This window comes from Sapajus apella, unplaced genomic scaffold, assembly GCF_009761245.1.
Source record: "Sapajus apella isolate SASKATOON/1434 unplaced genomic scaffold, GSC_monkey_1.0 scaffold12, whole genome shotgun sequence".
NCBI classification, from domain to species: Eukaryota; Metazoa; Chordata; class Mammalia; order Primates; family Cebidae; genus Sapajus; species Sapajus apella.
In genome coordinates this window covers 38,792,790-38,820,563 of record NW_022436952.1, presented here as the reverse complement: position 1 = coordinate 38,820,563, position 27,774 = coordinate 38,792,790, and the positions used below count along the sequence as shown (strand labels likewise).

General features: G+C 46.2%; 2 protein-coding genes and 1 long non-coding RNA gene across 9 annotated transcripts; 2 read left to right on the top strand and 1 right to left on the bottom strand.

Moving 5' to 3' along the window:
• Positions 1-13: 13 nt before the first annotated feature.
• Positions 14-27,756, bottom strand: IFT20 (intraflagellar transport 20). Of its 7 annotated transcripts, none has more exons than XM_032281089.1 (6): positions 27,613-27,752; positions 24,279-24,495; positions 23,991-24,119; positions 22,428-22,513; positions 21,521-21,624; positions 14-187 (listed from the first exon to the last, which is right to left on the bottom strand). In XM_032281089.1, exons 2-6 carry the CDS (start codon positions 24,352-24,354, stop codon positions 112-114), a joined length of 471 nt encoding a protein of 156 aa, XP_032136980.1. In that variant the 5' UTR covers positions 24,355-24,495; positions 27,613-27,752; the 3' UTR covers positions 14-111. The 7 variants fall into 7 exon arrangements, with proteins under 7 accessions (XP_032136980.1, XP_032136985.1, XP_032136986.1 ...); XM_032281088.1 differs by lacking the exon at positions 14-187 and adding an exon at positions 20,184-21,095 and having other exon boundaries at positions 27,613-27,746; XM_032281093.1 differs by lacking the exon at positions 14-187 and adding an exon at positions 20,184-21,095 and having other exon boundaries at positions 24,279-24,314; positions 27,613-27,743.
• On the top strand, positions 10,627-19,259 carry TMEM97 (transmembrane protein 97). The gene is made up of 3 exons (XM_032281085.1): positions 10,627-10,982; positions 17,795-17,939; positions 18,825-19,259. The coding sequence occupies exons 1-3, from the start codon at positions 10,674-10,676 to the stop codon at positions 19,082-19,084; spliced, it is 714 nt and encodes a 237-aa protein (XP_032136976.1). The 5' UTR covers positions 10,627-10,673; the 3' UTR covers positions 19,085-19,259.
• LOC116553515 lies at positions 22,511-25,737 on the top strand. The gene is made up of 2 exons (XR_004269769.1): positions 22,511-23,580; positions 23,732-25,737. It is a non-coding gene; the product is annotated as an uncharacterized LOC116553515 (long non-coding RNA).
• Positions 27,757-27,774: the final 18 nt, after the last annotated feature.

Sequence of the window (27,774 nt, the reverse complement as noted above, 5' to 3'; positions counted from 1 at the left end):
AACAACTCTAAACTGTATTGGTTATTACCAAGTTTAATTTCAATCACATCAAGTGTCATACAAACACTACCTACCTAAGTGGCTAAGACCTGAAATTAAGCACTGATCATCTTATTGATTCTGCAGGCTTGTCAAGTGATGCTTGTTCAATTTCCAAATGTCCTTCATATTGATCAAAGTGATTACCCTGAAAAAAGATGATTACAGCTGGTTTTCAAGAGCAATAAATGTCAAATTTAGAATTTATAACAGCCTAACCAAACTAAGGGTTATTTTTCCCTCCCTCCCTCTATTCCTTCCTAGAAACTGCAATCATTTTTTCAGTAGGCAATCAAAACCACACCACAAATTCCGACTTTAAAAAAAATTATAAAACCGTATTAGGGCCGGGCACAGTGGCTTAGGCCTGTAATCCCAACACTTTGGGAGGCGGAGGCAGGAAGATCACTTAAACCCAAGCGTTCAAAAGCAGCCTGGGCAACACAGTGAGACTGTTTCTTTAAAAAAAAAAAAAAAAAGAAAGAAAGGAAAGAAAAGAAAAGAAAAGAAAAAAAAAAAAAAGAAAAAAGAAAGAAAGAAAGAAAGAAAGAAAGAAAGAAAGAAAGAGAAAGAAAGAAAGAAAGAAAAGAAAAATTTTAATTAGCCACACATGGTGGTATAAACCTGTGGTCCCAGCTATTTAGGAGGCTGAGGTGGGAGGATCACTTGAGCCCAGGAGGTTGAGGCTGCGGTGAGCTGTATCAAACCACAGCATTCCAAGCCTGGGTGACAGAACGGGACCCTATTACAAAACAACAAAACACACCGTCTTAGAAATCCAAGCCTAGTTATCTGAACTTTGCTTCTCCTAGCAGGTGCTGAAATCGTAAACTGAAACACGATCCACCATTTGGGACACGGCGACTCTCTTAGCCTGACTTCATGAGTAAGACTACGAACTCATGAACAGGGAAAGCGCTGCCCGCGCCCCCACGATCCCCCAGGCTCCTGTGGCTCCGGCCAGCGGGTGAGCTGGGGGCTCCGAGACAGCCGGCGCCCTCCGCCCTGCATGCACCGGCCCCCCAACGTCTGGCTGCCCCCTGCCCGGCCCAGGCCTTGAAGCCTCCCCACCCACCTCGGTGAGTGATGGCGGCTCGGCCTCTCCCAGCCCGGAGCCCACCAGCAGCCGGGTCTCCCTGCCCAAGCCTGCTGGGCCTGGACGAAACCCCGCCGAGCCGCCGGGACGCGGCGCCTCCGGGTGGCGGCAGGAGTGACAGCCCCAACGCTGTGCGGCGGGGGCCCCAAGGGTGCGGAAGGCGGCCTCAGGCAGGGACACAGGCAGGCTCGGCCGCCTCTCTAGGCCTCGGAGCCGCGCAGACCCGCTCCCGGTGACCGCTCTGTCCCCATTGGCCGAGACCTACCTAGTCCTGACCTCAACCGACAAAGCTTAACGGGCCTGAAGGTGAGTCCCGACGCGTGGACAGGTTAGTGCCCGTCGGGTGGTTGGTCTTGGTGCTACTAGAACTCGCTGTCAGAAGAGAGAAATAGTAAATGACGGGCCATGTTCGGCCCCTTTGAAATGCCTGCCACCCTGTGGAAGATTTACTGGCTGTTTATAGAAGGCCTGTGTATATAATATAAAAAAGCTGCTCTCAACTCCACCCCAAATGCTTTTTAATAAAAAACATTTGCTATATCTAGTCCTTCTAGATGGAAGGAGCTACGCTGTCTTACTTTCATAAGCAATCTTGCATTAAATTTTTAATATGAAGAAAATAAGTAATAATGAAAATAAAATCTATATTTTAATACTGCTCAATGCTAATAACATTATTTTAACCTAAACCTGCTAAGACATTAAACTTTAAATCAACTGATACCTCCTGGCTTTTCAAGGAATTAAAAATAATCTCTTGACAGTTTCCAAAGCAACTATTCTTCAAGATGATCTGTGGAGAGATAAACATGCCCCTATAATGCTGTATTTCATCATAAGCAAGTTGTCACTTTAGCTAAAATAAATAAAAAGTTTCAACAAATGATAGTTGCAGACAACTAAGAAGTTCTCTCTAATCAGTTTTCACAGATCTCTGTGCTTCATTAGGAAGGAAAAGCTCATAATTTGGTTTTAAATCAAGACACTAATTTTCTGGTTCCCTTCTTGCAATAAAGTACCAGGCATGAGGATTTGTGAGCCCCACAATGACCTAAGTCAAAAGACTAAAGACTTCAGTGTTTTGGTCTAGCCTAAGTGAATTCAGTGTGTAGACAGCTTGAATTGTAACTAAAGAAAAGTTACTTTGCTTTTTCAAGGTAAAATTGAAAATCCTTCTGTAGATTACAAACTACTGTCAGCAAACACCAGGTTTCCAAATAAGACACTTACCAAATTTCTAAATTTGTTAGCTAATGAACTTTTCAAATCATTCTGGATCTGTCAGATACAATACAAATAAGGACTAATAATAGTTTTAGAATTTTAGTCCAAAAAAAGACCCACAAATCTATGATTAACTAATCTTCAACAAAAGTACAAAGACAATTCAACAGAGAAATGATAGTGTTTTCAATAAATGACACTAGAACTAGGTGTCCATATGCAAAACAAGAGCCTCAATCTATACTTTAAATCATAATAAAAAATTAACTCAAAATGTACTGCAGACCTAACTGTAAAACTGAAAATGATTTATTTTAAAAGAAAAAATATAGAAGAAAATCTTTATGACCACAGGCTAGACAAGTATTTTCTTAGAGACAGCCCAAAAGCATGATATATGGAATAAAAAATTGATAAGCTGGACTGGGAAAAATATTTACAAAGCTTATTCCTTTTTTTTTTTTTTTTCTTGAGACAGAGTTTCACTCTCGTTACCCAGGCTGGAGTGCAATGGCGCGATCTCGGCTCACCGCAGCCTCCGCCTCCTGGGTTCAGGCAATTCTCCTGCCTCAGCCTCCTGAGTAGCTGGGATTACAGGCACGCGCCACCATGCCCAGCTAATTTTTTTGTATCTTTAGTAGAGATGGGGTTTCACCATGTTGACCAGGATGGTCTCAATCTCTTGACCTTGTGATCCACCCGCCTTGGCCTCCCAAAGTGCTGGGATTACAGGCGTGAGCCACCGCGCCTGGCCAGCTTATTCCTTTTTTAAAAAACATCAGAAACCAATGAATGCTAAACAAATCTATACTGATTAAAAACTTTTATCCAGCACCCACCATACCTGGCTTGCCACACCTTTTATGTAGACAGACAAGACTTTATTTTTTCCAGTAGTTTTAGGTTCACAGCAAAGTTGAACTGAAAGTAAAGACACCGCCTCCTGCACATTTGTTATAATGCATTTGTTACAACAAATGAACCAACACTGACATCATTATCAGGCAAAGTCCATAGTTTACATTAAGGTTCACTCTTGGTGTAGTTCTACACATTTTGAAAAATGTCCACCTGTTCATCCATTCACTTTCTTCCCCTCAAATTCCTGGCAACTACTGATCTTTTTTCTGTGTCCGTAATTTTGCCTTTTCTAGGATGTCACATATTTGCAATCATTATGCAGCCTTTTGAGATTGGCTTTTTTCACATATTCTTGAATGTTTCCAAAATTCCTCCATGTCTTTTTCTGGCTTGATACCTCATTTCTTTTTAGAGATGAATAATATTCCACTGTCTGGTAATCACAGTTTACTTATCCATTCACCTACTGAAGTACATCTGAATTGCTGCCAAGTTTTGGCAATTATGAATAAAGAATGCTATAAACATCGTGTTTTGTTTTTAGTGTAGACATGAGTTTTCAGCTCCTTTGGTTAAATACTAAGGAGTGTGATTGCTGTATTGAATGTAAAAATAGGTTTAAGTTTGTAAGAAACTGCCAAACTGTCTTGTCTTCTCTTTCTCTTGACAGTGTCTTTTGCAGAGCAGAAGTTTTAAATTTTAATAAAGTCTAACTTACCAATTGTTTCTTTCATGGGTGTGCCTTTGGTTTTCCACTTAAAAAGTCATCAGCAACCCCAAGGATTACTTTGCTTATTGTGATTACTGTGATTTACTTTTGTGGGAGTTGATGGTGTTTATGTTTTTGTGTTAACGTTAAAGAAACCAATTAGCCTCTTTTATAGGGTAACTTTAATTCAGCTTAAATCTGCAAACTTGTGGGATTTTAGACCAAGAAATGACATGAGTGTCTAGTTCAAATTCTTCATTTTACAAATGAAGGTACAAAGAATGAGAAATATGACATGATTTGCATGAGGTCATAGTGAATTACTACTGAAGACAGAACTTAGAATTGCTGATAACCATTTTAAAGAACTGAGATGAAAGATGTATTGATAATTTTTCTTATATAATAAATACCTTTGATGATAAGTGTTCATTTCTTATTCTTTTTGGCTTGGTGTTACAGCTCCTAATTTTTTTTTTTTTTTTTTGAGACGGAGTTTCGCTCTTGTTACCCAGGCTGGAGTGCAATGGCGCGATCTCGGCTCACCGCAACCTCCGCCTCCTGGGTTCAGGCAATTCTCCTGCCTCAGCCTCCTGAGTAGCTGGGATTACAGGCACGTGCCACCATGCCCAGCTAATTTTTTGTAGTTTTAGTAGAGACGGGGTTTCACCATGTTGACCAGGATGGTCTCGATCTCTTGACCTCATGATCCACCCGCCTCGGCCTCCCAAAGTGCTGGGATTACAGGCTTGAGCCACCGCGTCCGGCACAGCTCCTAATTTTTAAAGGGGTAAGTTTTAAAACAGTGAAAAATATAAACAGTTTTAATACTTTTCAAGGAATCTATGATCTAATGGGAAACATGTCCAGAGACATGGACTCTGGTAAGCGTTGCTCAGGGGAAACGGACAAACTTTCAAAAACAGGTTCAGGGGATGCAGCAGTGCCACCAAATAGAGGCAACTGGCTGGGGGTGGGGGAGCAGCCTTCAACCAAACATTAAAATACAGAGAGATGGGGGAGGTGGGAAGAGAGGGGCGAGAAGGGTGGGTGCATTTTAAGTAGAGAGAACAGTGAAGCAAAAGCTGAGGAAAGAGCTTTGTACAATTGCTGTGAAGAGGAAAGTGGCCAATCTGGCATGGGCCTTCTCCAAGCACCTTTCAGCTGGGGTTACAATGCTAAAATTCCCTTTCTGTCACCATTGGGTCCACTGTTAGGTTAATGGTGTTTGTCTCATCACAATACAAATACTTTTTTCTTTTCTTTTTCTTTTTTTTGAGATGGAGTTTCACTCTCGTTGCCCAGGCTGGAGTGCAATGGCACGATCTTGGCTCACCACAACCTCCTTCTCCCAGGTTCAAGTGATTCTCCTGCCTCAGCCTCCCATGTAGCTGGGATTACAGGCATGCACCACCACGCCTGGCTAATTTTTTGTATTTGTAGTAGAGAGAGGTTTTCTCCATGTCGGTCAGGCTGGTCTTGAACTCCCGACCTCAGGTGATCCGCCTGCCTTGGCCTCCCAGTGCTGAGATTACAGACGTGAGCCACTGCACCCGGCCACAAATACTTTTTAAAAGGCAGTAAACATTGTTCTGATAAGGACAGGAAGTCATTCCACAGTTTTCTTCCTCAGTTGACCTCTCTTAGAGCCATTTGCATTCTAAAGCTTATCTGACCTCATCAAAGTAAGAGCTATGGTCCCTCACTAAAGGAATTTCAAATGTCTGAACAGAATTTTTTTGGACAGGGGGAGAGTCCACTGAAAGTGCTTGGCCTTTAAAAATCTTTATAGGTAGGCCGGGCGCGGTGGCTCAAGCCTGTAATCCCAGCACTTTGGGAGGGTCAAGAAATCGAGACCATCCTGGTCAACATGGTGAAACCCCGTCTCTACTAAAAATACAAAAAATTAGCTGGGCATGGTGGTGCGTGCCTGTAATCCCAGCTACTCAGGAGGTTGAGGCAGGAGAATTGCCTGAACCCAGGAGGCAGAGGTTGCGGTGAGCCGAGATCGCGCCATTACACTCCAGCCTGGGTAACAAGAGTGAAACTCCGTCTCAAAAAAAAAAAAAAAAATCTTTATAGGTAACAAATTTGGCTCGGTGACATTTTAAGGTTGTTTTGAGACAGGGTCTCTCTCTGCTACCCAGGCAGGAGTGCAGTGGTGTGGGCACAGCTCACTGCAGCCTTGAACTCCTGGGTTCAAGCTGTCCTCCCACCTCAGCCTCTTGAGTAGCTGGGATTACAGATGCACACGACCACATCAGCTAATTTTTGTTGTAGAAATGGGGGTCTCATTATGTTGTCAGTGCTGGATGTTTTTTGAGAAGCAGTCACGCTGACAGCTGCACAGTTACCACATTCCCCGGGCAATTCCTAGCCACATTCCTATCGCCCCGTCATCCTCCAGCAAGCAGTTATACTTAAGTTCTACAGGATCTGTACTCAGATGATTAAAAGGTACCAGCATGTCCTTAAAGCCATAATGGGTGTTGAGGGCGGGAGCAGTGTTGTCAGGCCTCTCCAACTGTGCAATGTGAGTCAACCTGGCCAGGCCTCCCCTGGGTCCTGGGTTTGGTCTGGAGACCTTGTGCGGGAAGGCACTGCTCTGACCTAGGGATAGAAGACCTGGCCTGGTGCTAGGTGTTACGACACCAGGGTTCCAGTCCCTGCCTTGTCACTCACTTTGTGACCTGGGACAAATACCTCGGTTTTCTCATGAGGTGTTAGGCCCTAATTTATCTATAAACGCCCTACCAGCTTTTTTTCTTTTTTTTTTTTTTTTAAAAGACAGAGGCTCGCTGTGTCCCCCAAGCTGCAGTGCTGTGGTGCGATCTCGGCTCACTGCAACCTCCACCTCCCAGATTCAAGTGATTCTTCTGCCTCAGCTTCCTGAGTAACTGGGACTACAGGCGTGCATCACCATGCCCAGCTAATTTTTGTGTTTTTAGTAAAGATGGGGTTTCACCATGTTGGTCAGGCCGGTCTCGAATTCCTGACCCCTGGTGATCTATCCACCTCGGCCTCCCAAAGCAGTGGGATTAAAAGCGTGAGCCACCACGCCTGGCCTTTTGAGACAGTTTCATTCTGTCGTCCAGGCTAGAGTGCAATGGTGCTATCTCAGCTCACTGCAACCTCTGCCTCAGTTTCAAGCAATTCTCCTGCCCCAGCTTTCTGAGTAGCTGGGAGTATAGGTGTGCACCACCATGCCTGGCTAATTTTTGTATTTCTAATAGGGGCAGGATTTTGCCATGTTGGCCAAGCTGGTCTAGAACTCCCGACCTCAGGTGATCCACCCACCTTGGCCTCTGCTGGGATTACAGGCGTGAGCCATAGTGCCTGGCATTCACGTTCTCTTTTTTTTTTTTTTTTTGAGACGGAGTTCCACTCTTGTTACCCAGGCTGGAGTGCAATGGCACGATCTCGGCTCAGCGCAACCTCTGCCTCCTGGATTCAAGCAATTCTCCTGCCTCAGCCTCCCGAGTAGCTGGGACTACAGGCACGCAACACCATGTCCAGCTAATTTTTGTAGTTTTAGCAGAGACGGGGTTTCACCATGTTGACCAGGATGGTCTTGATCTCTTGACCTTGTGATCCACCTGCCTCGGCCTCCCAAAATGCTGGGATTATAGGCGTGAGCCACCACGCCCGGCCTCACGTTCTCTTTCAAGTAATTGGTTTGGAGAAGGAAGAGAGGAGCTGTATACAAAAGTACCCCCTTATCCGTGGAGAACATATTCCAAGATCCCCAGTGGAGGTCTGAAACGTAGGTAGTACTAAACCCCACATATATTGTTTTTTCCTATACATACATACCTATGATACAGTTTAATTTATAAATCAAGCACAGTAAGAAATTAACAATAATAAAATAGAACAAGTACAACAAGATACTGTAATAAATGGTGTGTGAATGTGGTCTCTCTCAAAATATCTTATTGTACTGTAGATCTTAGCAACCTCAGCATTTTGTCTTTCCCTAAGTCAAAAATCTTCACCTTTTCACATAAAGGAACTTTATGGTTTCTTGTTGGCAAATCGGAATTGTCACATCACTACTGTTGCACTTTAGGGTCTTTGAGAAGGTCTCACTGTTGTTGAGGCTGGAGTGCAATGAAGTGATGCATGGCTCACAGCTGCCTCAAACTCCTGGGCTCAAGGGATCCTCCCATCTCGGTCTCCTAAGTAGCTGGGACTACAGGCACACCACCGTGCCCGGCTAATTTTTTTTTTTTTTTCTAAGAGATGGGGGGGGGTCTCACTATGTTGCCCAGGCTGGTCTTGAACTCCTGGTCTCAAGGGATCCTCCTGCCTCAGCCTCCCAGAGTGATTACAGGTATGAGCCACCACACCGGGCCCATTAGTAAATAACATAAGGGTTACTTGAACACAAGCACTGTGATACCTCAATGGTCAATCTGATAACCAAGATGATTACTAAGTGACTAACAGGAGGGGAATGGGAACAGAGCGGAGCTCAAGAAAGATCAAATTGCCTTTAAAGATTTACTTCCTGGGCAAATAAATGAACAAAATGGCCTCTCTCCTCAAGTGACCTAGTTTCCCAGGCATTGGCTTTTTTTTTTTTTTTTTTTTTTTTTCCCTGGAAAAAAAACAACAGCTAATTCTGAGTCCACCCTCCTGAGCCCCTGGTAATATTCTCTCCATGGAGCCCAGCTCCCTCCTCTGGGCAGCACGAACAGCACTGAACACCTCTGCCTCCCTCTGGGTGCCAGCTCTGGGGTCCTGGGCAAGGCTGACCTGAGGCTCAGGGGATGCCAGAACTGTGTCCTCACAATGCTCAGCCACCCATGATGTTCATCCCCTGCTCCCATCCCAAATCCTCCATTTCTCTCCTACCGTGTCTCCTTCCATCCTGCTCCTCCTCCTCCCCAGCAAAACCCTCCACTGTCACCTCCCCCAGCAATTGGCACTTGGCTGAGGACACGCTTCCCACAGCCCTCTCCAGTGCAGGCTATTTACCTCCTCCTACTCTTCAAGGTCAGGATCGACAGCCTCCCTGCTCCCGAGATCATGTGCAGGTTCCCCTCCACTCATTCCATGCTCAACTGCCGTCTGGTTACTCCCCCGTACGCAGCGGCATTTTCGCCACCACCACCCTGGGTGGCCTTCCCTTGACCTCATCTCCAAAGACCTTCCCCTCCACTCCATTTCAGCTGCACACTCCGGAACCTCTTCCTGACCTTGCACGTCCTCATCATAAGTTCCTACCCTTCCAGCCCGGTGACTTCCGTCACGCTAGCACGTGTTCTTCAGCAGGCCTCAAGCTCATTCACTCCTCCTCCGTCTCCCTGTCTGACAACCCCCTTTGGCCTCAACTCTCCTCCTACCCAGCTTGAACTGCATCCTCTAGCACCTCAATCACTCCTGTTCAACTCTTCAAAACCATCTTTCATTTTTCTGAACTCCAATTCTGTAGGGGGCCTTCTTCTGGGTAGACCCTACACTAGAGAAATGCAAAGTATACAGCCTAAGAGATTTGGGCCACCAGGTCAGCGGCCCCCCACCTCGGCTGGGCCTTCAACACTGCCACAATTCCTCCATCCTAACCCATAGCGCCCCAAGGGAAGGGGAAGATGGGCGGAGCGCAGAGCACCCACCTAACCCACCCCAATCCTTCCATTCCCTCCGCCTCCTCCAGGGCTTTGAGCCGCTTTTCCTGCTCTTCTCGCGTAGGAGCAACGTCTCACACTGTCCAAACTAAACTAGCTCAAGTATCTCTCACCTGAAAAAGAAACACTCCCTCGAGTGGCTCTCTCTCCAATGACTCTCTTCAGCTATAGCCCCACGTCTCCTCCCCTTCATGACCAGCTGTCTACACTTCCTGCTTCCATTTCCCCACTTTCTTACTCCCTGGCTCCTGCCCCCACCCCACAACTGTTCCCCACAGGGCCACAGGTGGGCACCACTCAGTGTTGATACGTCTGCCCCTCCCTGTGATATCGCCCTCCTGCTAGTCCGTTCCTATCTCAGTTCCCTCCTCCCATTACCCGATCTCTCCCAGGCCCTCTGCTCGCCATCAAAGGCTGATGCCTCACAAGCCTACGTCTCCAGACAGGCTCGCCCAACTGCCTCCTCCAGCCAACGCTGCAGCCCACTCAAGGTCCACGTGGTCTAAACCACATTCCTTCCTCGCACTCCCTTGCCCTGTGTCCCCTCTTAAAAGGGGATCCTGCTCCGAGCCGGACCTGCGCCCACCATGGAGCTGAACATAAGTACTTACTTAACAAGTACACGAATCCTTGACCCTCCCTCATGCTCTATAGCCGGTGAGATGTCCTGTCCATTTTACTGCCTCCCACGTCCCTCGAGTACTCCCCTCCGCTTCTTCGTTCACCGCGACTGGCTGCCTCCCCAGACTCGCAACCCCGGCTGGGCCCCGAACGTGCGCCACGGTGCTCGAATCCTGCTCCGTAACCCTCTCTCCGTGACGCCCGCACTGCACGGGGGCACCGCGGCCCAAGACAGGCGCTGGTCTCTAATACACGAACGGAAAGAGCAAACGGAGGCACGAGGAAAAGGAGCACCGCGAGCAGCGCCCTGAGCCCAGGATACCTCGCGGCGGGGACTGAGATGCCGATCCACGCACGTATCCAAGAATCCCGGGTCTGCACAGGATAGCCGAGTGCCGAACGACGTGTTAAGCCCCGCCCACGCGGCGCTCCCAGCCGCCAATGGAAACGGCTTTCGAGCCGCCTTCTCCACGCGCCATACTCTTACGGACCAATGGGTGCGCCCTGCGGGGAATGCCGCCCCCTATCCACGAGCCTCCTCTTCTTGCCAGCCAATGGGAGCGGCCTGCGTGGCCTTCGAGGGGGCGGGGCGGTGGTCTTAGCGCGTGAATCCTGGAAGGCGCGCGGTGCTGGGCCTTTTTCTCACAACGGCGGGTCCAGGCCCAACCGGCAGAAGATGGGGGCTCCGGCAACCAGGCGCTGCGTGGAGTGGCTGTTGGGCCTCTATTTCCTCACCCACATCCCCGTCACCCTGTTCTTGGACCTGCAGGCGGTGCTGCCGCGCGAGCTCTACCCGGTCGAGGTGAGGGGCGCCTGTCTTATCCCGGCCCGCCAAGGCTCTCCCGCGCGTGCGTCCATAGGGCCTTCACCCCCTCCGCGCTGGCACACCCTGGTTCCAGTTCTGCCGCGTCCCTCGAGTCCTGCCCATGCCCCCCCGGCTCCTTATCCAACTTCAGCTCGTTGTCTTCCTCGGGCTTTGTCTCTATCCCAGACCCTTCTCCCAAGCGGCAGGGGCGAACGCTTTGCTTCCTTTAAAGTCACTCTCTTGGTTTGTTTAAGGTTCCCGCGGTTCCACCTCTGGACAGTTGTCAGTGTCTGAGAGAAGTAGCCTGGATGAACTGGTGTCTAAAGTCACGTGTTAGGTTTGTTTGAAAGTTCTGTTATTTTTGGAAGGGCTTTAAAATCCCAGTCTGATCCAAAAAGAAAACCGAGTAGAAATAGACCGGTCTGAAGGTTTAGCAACTTGGTTGGTGCAGCTGGGGCGTTCACAGATCGTCACTGCTTTAAGATTAGGTTCCAGCAACTTCCAAAGCTCAGGAGTAAATTGGCAGCTTTTCTGATTGGCCCTTCAATATTGAGTTCGAGTAACGGTGATCACCTCAGTAGAAATAAAGGTGAAAATCCCTATTTCCTGGTTGCTGGAGAGCATTCCTTACCCCAAACTCTGCTTTAATGCTTTGTTTTTTCTTCAAAGCTACAGTTTTAGTTTCTTGGTTTGTTGGTTTGTTTTCCTCTCATCTGGACCCTGTGAGCTTCTTCCATGGAATTTCTGTCCTCAGTTCTGTTTCTCCAACTTATCTGTAGAACTGTAGACAGGACTGACTTGTCTACCTGAAGATTTCATTTTTCCTCTGTTTCTCCTTAAATGCGTTTTCTCTGCCGAGGAGGGATTCTTTACTTGAGGGTCATGGACTCCCAAAAATGGGTGCAAAATGTGTGTGCCTTTTGTTTCCTGGAAGGAGAATATAGGTTCCATCGACTTTTCAAGGGGCCTAACTCTCTCAAAAAGGTTAAAAGCCACAGCTCAAGAATGTTCCACCGCTCCCACAAGTCACTGTGTTTTGTTTGCTTCTAGAACCAAACACAATTGGAAGACTTCTGGCCTCCTTTTCCATGGGAAAAGTGTAGGTAGTGTGGCAAGGTGCAGTCTGGGGACTTGGTTCTTCGAAGAACTGGTTGGTAGGCAGGTCAGGACTCTGTACCCTCGACTGGTGGAGGGAGTTGAGTTAAATCACACGCTCAAACATATACAGGGTGAGTTAGTTTCCTATTATTGCTGTAGTTACCACAAATGTAGTGACTTGACACAGATTTATTTGTTATACAGTTCTGGAGGCCAGACGTTCACAGTGAAATCTTACAGTGCTAAAATCAAGGTGTTGGCAGAGCTCATTCCTTCCGAGGGCTCCAGGTGAGAATCTGGCCCTTACCTCCTCCGTTTTCTGGTGGCTGCCGATGTTCCTTGAGTTGTAATCACATCACTTCAGTCTCTGCTTCGGGTTATCACATTGCCACCCTTTCTGTAGTCAGAGCTCCCTCTGCTTCACTTTTACAAGGACTCTTGTCATACATTCAGCGCCCACCAGATAACCCAGAAAATCTCCCCATCTCAAGATCTTTAACTACATCTGCAAAGTCCCTTTTGCCAAATAAAGTGACAGTCACAGGTTCCAGGGATTAGGATGTGGTTATCTTTGGTGGCCATTATTCAGCCTACTACAGGGTCAGATAGTACAGACTCTTCCCAAAGACCAAAGAGGTCATGACAGCTCTGCAGTAACCATTAGTTGCCCTTTCTGTGGTTTTTGAAACCTGTGTGGCCAGCAATACTCAGGCAGGCTGCCTGTTTATCTGGTGTTACGGGACCTATTTGTTTTGAAGTGGAGTCTCACTCTGTCACCCAGGCTGGAGTGCAGTGGCTCAATCTCGGCTCATTGCAACCTCTACCTCCCGGGTTCCTCATCCTCTCAAGTAGCCGGGATTACAGCTGTGAGCCACCACACCCAGCTAGTTTTTGTATTTTTAGTAGAGATGGGTTTCACCATGTTGGCCAGGCTGGTCTCGAAGTCCTGACCTTGTGATCCACTCGCCTTGCCTTCCCAAGGTGCTGGGATTACAGGTGTGAGCCACCGTACCTGGCCGGGACCTTTTAATACTTGGTATTAGCCTGCTACTCCATGTAACCATTCCAGACTTCACAGCTGGAATGGTTTCTTTATCCTTCCTGGATGTACCATTCCCACAAGCCAGTCTTGCTCACCCATAACAAAATACATTTAAAAGGTGTCCCGCATCATATCATAAAGATCCCCAATTAAACATTAAAATGCTGACATTTGATAAAATTTTCTCAGTCTTTTTCTTAGAAACAGGGTCCTTTGTCACCCAGGCTTGGAGTGCTGTGGTGCAGTCATGGCATATCACAGCCTTGAATTCCTGAGCACAAGAGATCTTCCCACCTGTCTCCTGAGTAGCTAGGACTATGGGTGCACACCACCACACCTGGCTAATTTTGTATTTTTTGTAGACATGGTGTCTTATTATGTTACCCAGGCTGGTCTTCTTGGCTCAAGCCATCCTCCTGGCTCGGCCTCCCAAAGTGCTGAGCTTACAGGCATAAGCCATCATGTCCAGCATCAGCTTTATTTTTTTAATGCTGACTTACTGCAAAAGGCCCAAGGGCCAGTGCAGGCAGTATCTGGCCAGAATGTGTATGCGTGTGCACGCATGTGTGTGTGTGTGTGTTGTGTGTTTGTGAGATGTTAGGCATCAGCACAGGGGCATCCTGGGGTATGGGGTGGGTGGGTGTGTGTGTGTGTGTGTGTGTGTGTGTGTGTGTGTGTGTGATGTTAGAAGACATTAGCACAGGAGCATCCTGGTTGTGTGTGTGTGTATCTGTGTGTGATGATGTTTGAAGGCATTAGCATGGCGGCATCCTGGCATGGAAGGTCTATGCCTCCGTTTTTGTTGCTTTGGTGTACGAAATGCTGATTTTTTTGCTTCTGTATGGGGCAAATGATAATAAAAGCCCTGAGTTATTCTGTTTCTCTTTGAAAAATGCCAAAATGTAACATATGTCGTTTTCCTCCCTAAATTGAAGGAATTTTTCCCTAGAGCTAAAAAGCCGGTAGGAGATCCCCTAGTGGTTGGGCTGAAATTTGCAAATTAAATTTTTTTTCTTGGATTGAACCAAATGACTGCTTGGAAAAACTTACTTTATTTTTTCAATTTACTTTTTTTTTTTTTTTTTTTTTTTTGAGATAGTCTCGCTCTGTTGCCCAGGCTGGAGTGCAGTGGAGCAGTCTCCGCTTACTGCAACTTCCACCTCTCGGGTTCAAGGGATTCTCTTGCCTCAGCCTCCTGAATAGCTGGGATTACAGGCACATGCCACCATGCCCGGCTAATTTTTGTATTTTTTTTTTTTTAGAGATGGCGTTTCACCATGTTGGCCAGGCTGGTCTCAAACTCCTGACCTCAAGCAGTCTGCCTGCCTCGACCTCCGAAAGTGCTGGGATTACAGTTGTGAGCCACTGTGCATGGCCTGGAAAAACTTATTATGAAACAGTAAGAATTTAGTTTGGATAAGAACCTTGGAAAGAGAGGATGGGGAGCATTTTGTAGTATCATTTGCAGCTGGATGACATTGCATCCGGTAAAAATAAGGAAAAACAAGTGAGCCTTTGGCTCTGAAATCAGTCTGTGTTCTCATTCTAAATGACAGAAGTACAAGAATGGTGAGTAGGAACCCCTGGTTTAAAGGTGCATGTCTGCAGGCCAGGTGAATCTTTTAATGGATAACAAGGATGAGTTGAATCAAATGTGAGTCAGGTATAAATGGAGACAGTTTCATTACCTTTAGTGGAGAGGCCATAACTAATAATTTTTAATGACCAGTTGTGAGCTGTGAGTTTAATGGGATTAAAGTTGAATATCGCCAAATATGTATTAATTACATTCAATTAAGTAATCATTATGTGCTAGTTATTATTTTAAAGACTACATGTATTAAATCTCTGTCTTACCAATAATGAAGTAGGCACTGTTACTGGCTCTAGTTTGTAGATGGAGACACAGGTGTAGGGAAATTAAAGGCCTTGCCTAAAGCCAAGCACTCTGCCTCAGGTCCCACGTCTCACCAGGCTGCCAGGTGCCTGGGCTTTCTACTCTTTTACTCGCAATTAGTGCCGGCCTCATTCTGGCGTGAGGTGGCTGGTATATGACTGTGAGCAGATGGTTGGGTCCTAATTGATTAGGATATCTGGCTGATAAGATTGTTTTTTACATTTTGCTGATCTTATCTTGTAGGCCTTAGAACTTAAAGTGCTGTACAAGTCTGCCTCAATTTACAAAATAGGTGGATCAGAGAGGTTGTATACAAATTGAATAGAAAGTGAACTTCAAATGGCCAGAATGCCCATTTAAAAAAAAAAAAAGATGGAGTCTTGCTCTGTCACCCAGGCTGGAGTACAGTGGCGCAATCTTGGCTCCCTGTAACCTCCACCTCCTGGGTTCAAGCAGTTCCCCTATCTCAGCCTCCCGAGTAGCTGGGATTACAGGCGTGAGCCACCACTCCCGGCTAATTTTTGTATTTTTAGTAGAGATACAGTTTTGCCATTTTGGCCAGGCTGGTCTGGAACTGCTGACCTGGGGTGATCTGCCTGCCTTGACCTCCCAAAGTGCTGGAATTAGAGGCATCATGACTGGGCCTAACCCAGAATGCCTCTTAAATTTTGCAGCCAGGCTGGGTACAGTGGCTCACACCTGTAATACCAGCACTTTGGGAGGCTGAAGCAAGAGGATCGCTTGAGCCCAGGTGTTTGAAACCAGCCTGGGCAATGTGGCAAAACCCTGTCTCTAAAACAAATTAGCTGGGCTTAATAGTGCATACCTGTAGTCCCAGCTACTGGGGAAGCTGAGGTGGGTGAATCATTGGAGCCCAGGATGTTGAGGTTGCAGTGAACCACACTCCACCAGCCTGGGCAACAGAGACTATCTCAAAAGAAAATAATAATTTTACAGTCTTTTAAAGCAGGTAGTTTCCTCCAGTATTTAAAAATCTAAAAAGCCAAAAAGGATCTTAAAAAAAAATCTAGTCCAAGTTGCTCACTTTATAGATGAAGAAATAGAACCCTGGAAGAGAACAGTGACTTAGCCTTTGTGTTTCCTGTCAAATTCAATCTCATTCAAACTATCTGAAAAGTGCTTAGAAGGAAGCAAAGGATATTGCTATGAATTTAAATTAAGTACAAATTGGAGATCCTAAACAAAAACAAAACAAAAAAATTGGAGATCCTTGGGTCGATAAATTGGTTATCTAGCCAGAGCCTTTCTGAAATTAATATGCCACCAGGATGTTTGTTTCTGGATGTTTGCTTAAAGCACTCTTGCAACAGTGGACCATCTATTTCACAATAGTAAGCCTTTATCTTTTGATAAAAATTAACAGGAAAAATATCCTTGGATTTTCCATTGTAAGATAAATTCTTACCCTGGAGTTGCCTCTATTAATCATAGTATCAAGACTTATTTGTCTTTGAAGGCCTGTGTGTCAGGACAAGGCCATGTCTAGGAGGTTAAACGTGACAGATGTTAAGTAGTCCACATAAAGCCAAAAGCACTAGGCTTTGGGCTCCTATAAAAGCCAAAAATGGGCAGCCTTAAATTCTGCATCTTTTCTCTGTCTGTGGCCAGGTCAGCATGGATCCTCATCCTTTTTATTTGACAGGGTAATTAGAAGGGTGGGGCCCAAGCTAGAACTAAGATGCTAAAGCCCTGCATAGCCAGGAAGCTTCTAGGTACTTTATGGTTTGGGGCAGAGTTTGTTCTTCCACTAAAATCCTACTGTCTCCTAAAACAAACCAAAAATTAGAATTAGGGAAGCTAAGAATGATAATAGGGGTTTTTTTGGCTGGGCGTGGTGGCTCACACCTGTAATCCCAGCACTTTGGGAGGCCAAGGTGGGGGGATCACACTTTCAGGAGTTCAAGACCAGCCTGGCCAATATGGCTAAACCCTGTCACTACAAAAAACACAAAAATTAGCTGGGTGTGGTAGCATGCACTTAAAATCCCAGCTACTCAGGAGGCTGGGCAGGAGAGTTGCCTGAACCTGGGAGGTGCAGGTTGTGGTGAGCTGAGATCGCGCCACTGCACTCCAGTCTGGCCAACAGAGCAACTGTCTCAAAAAAAAAAACAGAATAAGGAACTTATTTGCCATATGCCATATTGGAGTTAAGGTGTCCAAAATTACATCTCCACAGAGGTTAGATTTACTTCCCCTTTCACTCCCAGCCCCCAAAAAGAAGAGAGAAATTCATTTCTGCATTTGAGGGAATCTGGCCTTTGGAGTTTAGTGTGTCGTTGCCATTGCGAAAGGGAAAGTGTGAGGATGGTTTTCACGTTTGTCTTTTTAAAAACAAAAGAAAAAAAAAAAAACAAAGAATGATATTGTTGGCAGAAATGTCACATTTGTTCATTCAGCGAACACCCTGAGTGCCTACTAAGTGCCAGGTCTTTATTATTGCTCCTGAGAGTGGCCAACACACCTGGATATGTGTTATCTTGAAATTATGAACAAATGCTGGGTAGCAGAAAGGAGGAGTTGAAGAGTTGAGAAAACGTCACAGAGAAGGGAACATTTGAGTTAGGGATAGTAAGTTTTTATTGAATGACCGTCTAGGCTGTGTCACAAAAGCCAGCTGGACATGCCATCTGCTGCCGGGGTGGGAGCAGGGCTGATTAATTACAGGCTCCTCCAGTGTATTTTCAGATGATTTGGAGCCAAGCCTGTTGAGGCCAGGTGGCTATAATTCATCATGATCGTTTTCTTTTTCAGTTTAGAAACCTGCTGAAATGGTATGCTAAGGAGTTCAAAGACCCACTGCTACAGGAGCTCCCAGCCTGGTTTAAGTCCTTTCTCTTCTGTGAGCTTGTGTTTCAACTGCCTTTCTTTCCCATTGCAACATACGCCTTTCTCAAAGGTTGGTAAATGGTGGGAAAATGGTGATTTTTACTCAGGAATCAGGTCCCAGAAATCTTTTGGGAAAGTATCTCCAAAGGGAAGGGGATGACCCCCATAGCTTGTGGGAGGATGCCATAGGATCTGGGGAAATAGCCAGGGTAGATCTTGTAAAGGGATGTTAGTGTGGCTGCGGTTCAGGCTCATGTCTGTGGTCAGCGGGGCTGCATGGCTGCCTCACTTGTCTGGAAATCTCTCGCATACACATGAAACCTGAGGCCACTTCAACAATGAGCTTGTTCCCTTTTGTTTTGTTCCCCAACAGACTTAATTTCCCTTTTTGTTGGCTTATTTCTCTGCATTGAATAGTATCACACTGACTTATAAGCTGTAGCATCAGCCTAATCCCTAACATGCTTCTCATTTTAAAATTATTCTTATGTGTTCTCATAATCAATACTTTTTTAAAAAGGTGACCATACACATGTACTTGATAATGAAGCTAAAACAGCTGAAAATGCTCATTTCCCACTGGCATCCTCTGGGGTCACTGAATCTGCCTCCTGATCCTCTCACCTATATAATTACTGAACAAACAGATGCCATGGGGCAGGGATTTCCCTCCCCTTGCATTTTATACCACACAGGTTTCACAGGTAACGGCACTTTCATTGCCCTAGAGTTTTTCTGAGTTATGTTATGGCCCCATTCTTGGTTCTTTGGCGAGCTGTCAGTGAGCTGTCATGTAAGTCTGCATGTTGGGCAGTGTGGCACATCCAGTTTTCCAGTTACAAGTTCCCACTTGGAGAATGGAGTAGAAGAGAGCAGACAGAGACAGTGGGAAGGTCATGGATGCCTTGGAGTCATGAACTGACCTAATCATTTTTCTTTCCCCTGACTACCTCAGGAAGCTGCAAGTGGATTCGAACCCCTGCAATCATCTACTCAGTTCACACCATGACAACTTTAATTCCAATACTCTCCACATTTCTGTTTGAGGATTTCTCTAAAGCCAGTGGTTTTAAAGGACAAGGACCTGAGACTTTGCATGAACGGTTAACCCTTGTATCTGTCTATGCCCCCTACTTACTCATCCCATTTGTTCTTTTAATTTTCATGCTCCGGAGTCCCTACTACAAGTATGAGGAGAAAAGAAAAAAAAAATGATGGAAACCACCACTGGCCCAGGGTAGACATGCCTACAGGGCAGTTGCTTATTGGATACAAGGAACACTGCTCAGAATCCACGTCTTCAGCAGCATTTTAAACACTGGCAGCAACTCACAAGAGCAAGATGGTGTCAGGAACCATGTCAAACCCTCTTTTTTTTTTTTTTTTTTTTTTTTTGGGTGGAGACGGGGTTTTGCCATGTTGCCCAGGTTGGTCTTGAACACCTAGGCTCAAGTGATCTGCCCACCTCAGTCCCCTTAAGTGCTGAGATTATAAATGTGAGCCACTGGGCCCGGCCCAAACTTTCACCTTCTGAGGGAACTGGAATGAACAGACTGATTGGCTTAGAGTGGGGAAAGGGATATGGGCTAGGTTATAGGGAAGTGGTACTAAATACCTGACTATATGCCTGAGTTCCGCTGCAAGATTATTAAAGCAGGACCAGACCAGAAACTGTTAAAGAACATGGCCTGCTTGACATTTTCATGAGTCACCTGACCCACAGGATATATGCTGCTTATGACTAAACCCTCCACTCCTGATTACCTAGAGTATATCACCTATCAGCAGCATGAACAGTGCAATGTTTGGGGCCATTTTAAAATGTGAAATTTTGCCTCTGTAGTATTAATTCAAAACTGTCATGTTTTCTTGTCCCCACCTCTAACCCAAGGAAAAAAGAGAAAATACTATGCAAAGGAAGTTTAGTTTTCTTAAGGTTTAGCCCTGTAATGACTTTCAGTCAGAAATGGGTTAGACTGGAAGATGTTTTTGTTTCTGTTGTAAACAGATCATCCTAGGAGGGTTTTTTGTTTTGTTTTGTTTTGTTTTTGAGACGGTCTTGCTCTGAGCATCTGGCATGATCTCGGCTCACTGCAACCTCTGCCTCCTGGGTTCAAGTGATTCTCCTGCCTCAGCCTCCTGAGTAGCTGGGGACTACAGGCGCACGCCACCATGCCCAGCTAATTTTTGTATTTTTAGTAGAGATGGGGTTTTACCATGTTGGACAGTATGGTCTCGATGTCTTGACCTCATGATCCACCCACCTCAGCCTCCCAAAGTGTTGAGATTACAGGCGTGAGCCACTGCGCCCAGACGTCTTTAAGTTACTTTATTTCTAAATCTTGGTCTTCCACGTTTCTAAAGGCCACCTGACACAAGTCCCTTTATCTGAAGTCTAGCATCTCAAGCCTGATCTGGAAGTGTGCTCCGTAGTGGATAACTTCATCCTTCTAATATAGTTCAGTCATTCCCATCTTGTTCTCGGAAGGGAAGGTGGCCACAGCCAGGCATAACATAGCCACTGTGTGCATATAGGGTCTCTTCACGTTGATGCTTCATATTCCATCAGCTTTCTCTTAAGTCTGTGCTCAAGTCCAACCTTCAAATGATGTTAGACAGCAGGTCCCAGTCAGTTCCCTCAATTTTCACCAATTTTGCTCACAAGCCATATTGGTTTGATTAGTGGTATTGTTTTGACTCGCATGTCTTATCCAAATAAATGTAGCTGCTGAACACTGCCTGGTTTGTTTTGTGGACTGGGGGATAGGAAATCAAGGGTTCTCTCACAATGGGTTAAACATATTTCAAGGGGAACAGGAAAAAAGTTACATCAACCCATTTGAAAACAAAAATTTATTGCTTCTCCTTCCAAAGCTTTGTGAATTTACAAGGACCAAAGTTTATAAACTGCTTAGTTCCAACTAAGAGCATAAGAGGTGAGAACGTGCACTGCATGGCCACCAGCAGCAGCTGTGTGCTGATGTTTAAAAATGGGCTCCCCCAGACTCAGGGGGCTGCCTTCCTTAAACGCCACCTCTTGTGACATAGGTCACTGGTCAAGCCGCTGGAATGGTACAGAGGTTTTTTTGGTTTTGAGGAGCTTTTTTTGTTTTGCCTTCCTGCTATAAAAGTGAAATTTTCAGTTCATTTCTGAAAAATAAATTGGTCAATAAATTCATTTTGTTCTGCTTCTACTTTACACAAAGCTTCATATTCAACCCGATACCTGAAAAACAAAATTGTTAGAGGCCCTGAAAAAAGGATGAAGTAAACCACAGACTTAATTCTTCTAGAGATGTAGAGGTTTAAATGATTTCAAGAAATGGTGTGAGTTCAGAATGAAGAAAGATAGAGGCAAAGCCCTACCCAGAGCCACCCATGAGAAATCTCCAGCCCTAGGAAAGTCTTCTTTCAGAGAGCCAGCCAACTTCGTGGACCCTTTCATACTCAAACTACTAGAGGTGGTTTGATATTAAGTTTTCTATCTCCTTCCCATCAAATGTAATTTTATTTTTAAAAATCTTCAAATCAGGATGACGAGATGCTATTCCTGGGAAAACGATGAAGAATAATGACAAGAAGTGATCATTCCAGAAGGAAGAGTAGAAATTCAGCTGTGTAAAGAACTTGCTTTACATCATGACTTCTTACCTTTCTAGCTGCATTTTCTTTTCTGCTATTAGTGCTTGAAGTTGCTGCTGCTGAGCTTCTCTCTGCTTTGCTATAGATTTGAGCAAGTTCCGAGCACCGATGGCCTACAGTATTGCCAGAGAAGGCCATGGCTTCATTAAAACCCGTCTACAGCATGAAGTCCTCAAAGTGGGGAGGGGTCATCTGGGAGCTATGTCAGTCTCCAGAGAGGAAAAGAAAGCAGAGCCCCAAAGCTTTTGGGTTAAATCAGAAGGATTAACCTACTGATCACAAAGTGCCTCAAGAACTTGACAGCAGCTTTGAGGCGGGTCTAGGAGTATTCCTAGAGCCAGGCACAATGGCACATTCGGTGGTGCCATTCAGCCTTGTGCCTTTCACGAATCATACTGTAAGCCTTCATCTCTTCATTTATAAAATGATAAACCCATCTACATCAGTGCCTATATGAAGATTAAAGGAGGCCAGGTGTGGTGGCTCACGCCTGTCATCCCAGCACTTTGGGAGGCCACGGTGGGCAGATCACTTGAGGTCAAGAGCAAGACCAGCCTGGCCAACATGGTGAAACTCCATCTCTACTAAAAATACAAAAAAAATTAGCTGGGTGTGGTGGCGCACACCTGTAGTCCCAGCTACTCGGGAGGCCGAGGTGAGAGAATTGCTTGAACCCAAGAGGCGGAGGTTGCAGTGAGCCGAGATTGTGCCACTGCACTCCAGCCTAGTGACAGAGCGAGACACTGTTTTAAAAAAGGAAATCATAAGTTCAGTAGGTTAAATGGACCAGAAGTTATTAAAAGTTTAATTAAATCACCCACCCACCCCTCTAAACAGATTAAGAGGGAAGAAGGATGAGAAGCTAGTGAACTAGGGTCCCAGGCCAAGATGTAGGCAGAAGACATGCTGATCTTACCTTCATCTTTTCATTTTCTGCTTCTTTTGCAAGTTGATCAACAAGCTCAATTAAACCACCAACTATTTTCTGAAACTGGCCAATTTCTTTCAGGAAAAGAACAAAAAATAAAATATTTCTTAAGTATCATTACTCTCCCTCAGCAGAGTGCTGAGGCAGTGAGAGGGCAAAGCTGACTGCCCCTTCTGATTTGTGTCAAAATAGTTCGGTGTTGAGCCAGGCGTGGTGGTGAGCATCGGTAGTCCCAGCTACTCAGGAGGCTGAGGTGGGAGGATCACTTGAACCCAAGAGTTTGAGGATGTATGCTTTGATCATGCCTGTGAACTGCCACTGCATTCCATCCTGGGCAACATAGTGAGACCCTGTCACTTAAACATGTTGGTGCCTGTTGGCCTATGTCTCCCACCCTTGGTCTGAACCTAGAGAAGGGTGGCCAGCTGGACCAGAGCATACCCGGACCTTGCGTCCCCACTGAGCCAGCTGCTGTGACCTCAGGCTTTGAAAGCTCTATGCCCTTGTTGGGCCCATCCTCCAGACAGACCCCAACCCTGCTTCCCCGGGAGTGACAGGAAGCGCTGTTGTTCACAAAATGGCAGCCTCAGGACACAAGCACTGCCTCTGGACTAGCTACAGGTATGACACCAGGTTTCAATTAATGGTGGGGATGGGGCTTCCCACTTGTAACCACAGTAAATAAAGAACTCACAGCATTTAAGTGCCTAATCTCCCATTCATTATTTCCAATGTCCTGCATGTAACAAACACAATTTACAGAGGGAAAACTAAGGCCTAGAAAAGTGTGTGCATGGCATAGCAATCATAGAAGGTTAGTGACAGAACCCGAGCTACCTTTCACTAGTCACATTCTCTCCACAACCTAGGAAGCCCCCAGAAAGTTCAGCAATCCCTTGCTCTAGCTAGATCTGGCTCTGTACTGGCATCAGGCTTGCTTGGCTGCTGGGACAAGAGGCCTCCTGAATATTTCTAGCCAAAAGATGATGTCAGTCTGTTGAACTGCTTCTAGAAACTTCACTTACCACTTTTAACTCCAAATAACAGAGAACCTGCCACTGAGAAGACTCTGAAGAAATCAAATGAGTACATAATTCTGTTTTCCACCCCAAGCCATGGTTGTGTTCCCATGAAATTTAAGGTTTCTTTTTTTTTTTTTTTTTAATAGACGGGGTTTCACCATGTTGGTCAGGCTGGTCTTGAACTCCCGACCTCAGGTGATCCACCCACCTTGACCTCCAAAGTGCTTGGATTACAGGCATGAGCCACCATGCCCGGCCTAGAAATTTAAGGTTTCTAAGAGCAAGAAATGAAAGGCGGCATGTCTAAAAGCACCTCCCCTCCCCATCCCAGTGTTTGGTTTGACTGGTGCTCTGCTGGGGACCACATGAGAGCATAAGAGGCAAGTAGAGAAGGGTGGCACGTGGGAACTCAAGAGACAGCAGCTCCATCATAGCAGGGCCAAGAGCTACAGTCAGGGATAAGCATGGGGTACAGCTGGAATGCCGGCTCAAAGCCGAGTGGCATGGTATCTCCCTAAATGATACTCACTGTCCACAAAGTCTTTGCACTCTTCCTTCAGCTCTATGGTCTGCTGGGTAACCTCTGGGTCCAACACCCGCAGCTTGTTCAGTTCATCAAAGTGCAGCCCTGCTTCACCCAGGATGTCCTTGGCCATAGCTGCAAAGAAAGCAGCCCAATCCCTAATCACTCCCCAGACACCTACGGAAATTCCTGCTGCCAAGCCAGCCCCACTCCTACCGTTGGACACCAATGCCAAAAAACCCAGATGTTCCAAAAGCTCCCTGTTCCCTCTGCCACCACATCACTGGGCCTCACCTGTTTCCCATCCGGGTTCCCTAGAGGAGTTCTGCTCTGAAGGAGTGACAGTGGCAGTCAGGAGGAGGTGTGTCATAGGAGCAAGGGTCAGGAAAGAATAAAGTCCGCTTGCTTGTCACAGGCATCGTTCATTCCACACACATTTCTTGAGTGCCTACTATATGCCAACACTACTAGATGCTGGGGGTACAAAGATGAATGCAACGCGTTCCCCACCCTGGAAGAACACATAGTTTAGCTGGGGGAAGGCAGACATGGAAACTGAAAAGTCATACTGTGTTAAATGCTTGTTTAGAAACATCAGTAAAGGGCTGGAAGAGGTCAGAGCCGTTCATGAAGGAGTGACAGCTGAACTAAGTTGTGAGCCATAAGTGAACTGACTTTATATATCACCAGTTATGTACCCAGAAGCACGAGAAGGCTTCTCAAATACATACACATAAAGCAAATAAGAAATCTGCATGAATTAAAAATTATGGCTAAAAAATACAAAGGAGTAAGAATATTACTCAAAACATATGCTACAGTATATTGTACACTCGCCTGAATTGGGAATCAAAGTTGGGTCATTCTCTTTCTAGCAGAAAACACAAAAAGGAATGAAGTATCAGCAAGAACATATCAAGTCAGGAGGCCAGAGATAGGTATTCCAAAAAGAAAACAGCATGGACAAAGGCCTGAAGTCACTGAAAGGACCAATCCTGCCTAAGAATGAAAGGAAAAAGCATGGAGCTGGAAAGGTGGGCTACTGCCAGAGCAGGAAGACCCCGTATGCCAAGCTAAGGAGTTTGGATTTCTGTCTGTAGGTAGCAGAGAACTAACAAAGATATCTTCTCCCTTTCCAGGCCACCTTGCATTTCTGATCCAAAGGATGCCTCAATTCTGGAAAGGAAATACTGAAAAGTCATCCTCATTCTGGCTCAAAAAATTCCACACATACACAAAATTAAAACTGACAGCATGTGACCTGTTTAAAAAGCGAGACAATGCTAGTTACATCTAGCAATTGGCTGCTATGCCAATTCTAAAACCCAGGTGCTCTAAAGACTACCATCACCTGGACCTGCACCAGCCCCTCCCCTCTGCCCCCAGTGTCCCCAGCCTCACCTGTTTCCCTTCTTCCTTAGAGAAGTCCTGTTCTGAATGGGGTGATTCTGTGGGTGTCTGTCCAGGTGCCACAGGAGGAGCAATGGTTAGAAAAGATTTAAGTCTCACTGTTTCCAGAACTTCTGGTTTTCAAGAGGACCAGAAATCCAATGTCTCAATGTTGGTATGTATATCAAAAATTTAAAGTAAGGGGGAAAACCCACCAACACTGTGTGTGCCAACTAAAACATATCTATGGGCTGTCTGTACACGACTCTGGTCTTTGGCCTCAAGGAAATCCACTGATGTAAGTGAGCTAGCATCTTCATTTTGAAGCATTTTAATCATCTGAAGCTTCCTTATAATAGGGCTTCAAAAAAAGATCTGGCTGGCTGGGCTCGGCGTCTCACGCCTGTAATCCTAGCACTTTGGGGGGTTGAGTCAGGCGGATCATGAGGTCAGGAGTTCAAGATCAGCCTGACCAACATGGTGAAACCCTGTCTCTACTAAAAATGCAAAAATTAGCTGGGTGTGGTGGCATGCACCTGTAATCCCAGGCGGAGTCAGGAGAATCACTCGAGCCCAGGAGGTGGAGGTTGCAGTGAGCCAAGATCACACCACTGCACTCCAGCCTGGATGATAGAGCAAGACTATGTCTCAAAAAAAAAAAAAAAAAATGCTGGCCAGTGAGGTACTTATGCCTATAATCCCAGCACTTTGAGAGGCTAAGGTGGCAGTATCACTTGGGCATAGGAATTTGAAACCAGTCTGGGCAATGCGGCAAAATACCAACTCTACAAAAAAATTTTTAAATAGCTGGGCCTGGTGGCGTGTGCCTGTAGTCCTAGCTACTTGGGAGGCTGAGCTGGGAGGATCGCTTGAGCCCAGGTAGAGGCTGCAGTGAGCTGTGTTCACACCACTGCACTCCAGCCTGGGCAACAGAGTGAGAGTGAGAGAGACCCTGTCTCAAAAAAAACCAAAACAAACAAAATCTTTTGCACCTACGAGGTCATTAATCTGACCAGCTGCTCCAGAAAGATTCAAGTAACATGAGGGAGCAAACATCCGATTCAACTTCCACTCCCTTCCCTAAGAGCATGCATTTATTCAGAAACGCCCACTGAGTCCGTGCTGTGAGGATATGTGAAGTGCAGCAGGAGGACACAGTTCATGGGGGGCAGTGTTGGAGGGGAATGCCAACAGAGGCCTTCTGAAAAAACGATGTAACTGAGACCTAAAGACTGTTCAAAAGTTTGTCAAGTGAAAGGGGAAGCAAGGCAGTGCAGGCAGAAGGAAACACATATGTGAAGATCCTGAGGTAAGAGGAAATTTGATGCATTCCAAGAACTGAAACTGAGCAAGAGAATCAACAGGGTGAGGCTACATAAGGAGGTAAGAGCCTTCCGTGGAAGGCTCTAAAAGAGGCAGTAATAGGCAGCCAGCGGGTTCTCAGCAGACCAAGACAGATTTAGAAAGATCGCTTTTGCTCTGCCTGGAGAACGGATTGAAGGGAACGAGAGGGCAAGGCCCTACCTACCTTATTCATCACTGTAACCCTAGCACCTAGCATGCGCCCACACATAACTGGCACTCAGTAAATGTTTGTGGAATGAATGACCGTGTAAACAGATAAGAGATTATTACAGTAACCAAGGCTGGCAGCTGAAGACAAGTGTTCCGAGTTGCGATGTTTTGTAAGTCGAGTTGATGGGGCTCAGTAGGGACTGACTGAATGTGGAAGTTTGAGGATAAGAGAAAAACGAGTCAGGCCTGACTCCCATGAATCTGGCTTGGCCCCTATCTGATGGAGGGGCTAGCTTAAAGAGAGAGGTAAGATGGAAGAAGGTGTGCAGGCAAAGAGTTCGCAGATTCTCTACCAGCACCCACCACATGGGTGTCTGAGCATCTGAGCAACACCTGGCCCAAGAGCTAGGACTAAGCTCCCTGAGTATATGCGGTGGCACACTCTCTGTGCCCCAGCTCTCCCAGATGCGTGCGAGGCCCTGCGAGCCGACACTTTACTCTGTAAACTCCCCGAACTTATCCAAGCCGCAGTTTCCTCATAAGATCGTCGCAAGCATCAACGCATCAAACTCCAGGCCTAAGCTGGGTGGGAAGGCACCCCCCGAGAGTGGGGCGGAATTCCCACTTCTCTTTCCGCTCGGGACTACCTTTCTTCAGGACGCAGGCCTGTCAGGCTCCTCTCGCCCCTGATCCGCCCGCGTCCCCCTACCCGAGGTCAGCCTACCTGCTGGCCCCGCGGCGCCAGCGCACTGCAGCCCAGGCTGATGTAGACGGCAACTTCTCCCGGGTCGGCGGTAGCCGGTATTCAGCCAGCCTGTCAGGGCCGCTGCCACGGCTACAGAACCTGTTTACCCACGACGTCACTACCTTCCTGACCTCGGAAGCA

Bases quoted from the DNA above. Each gene is read 5' to 3' on its own strand.
- IFT20 (XM_032281088.1), bottom strand. From the start codon at position 24,354: ATGACACACCTCCTCCTGACTGCCACTGTCACTCCTTCAGAGCAGAAC. The intron at 24,120-24,278 runs GTGAGGCCCAGT...CTTTCTTTGCAG, and splicing joins GGAACCCGGATGGGAAACAG to CTATGGCCAAGGACATCCTG. The intron at 22,514-23,990 runs GTGAGTATCATT...TTTTCCTGAAAG, and splicing joins GTGCAAAGACTTTGTGGACA to AAATTGGCCAGTTTCAGAAA.
- TMEM97 (XM_032281085.1), top strand. From the start codon at position 10,674: ATGGGTGCGCCCTGCGGGGAATGCCGCCCCCTATCCACGAGCCTCCTC. The intron at 10,983-17,794 runs GTGAGGGGCGCC...TTTCTTTTTCAG, and splicing joins GCGAGCTCTACCCGGTCGAG to TTTAGAAACCTGCTGAAATG. The intron at 17,940-18,824 runs GTTGGTAAATGG...TGACTACCTCAG, and splicing joins AACATACGCCTTTCTCAAAG to GAAGCTGCAAGTGGATTCGA.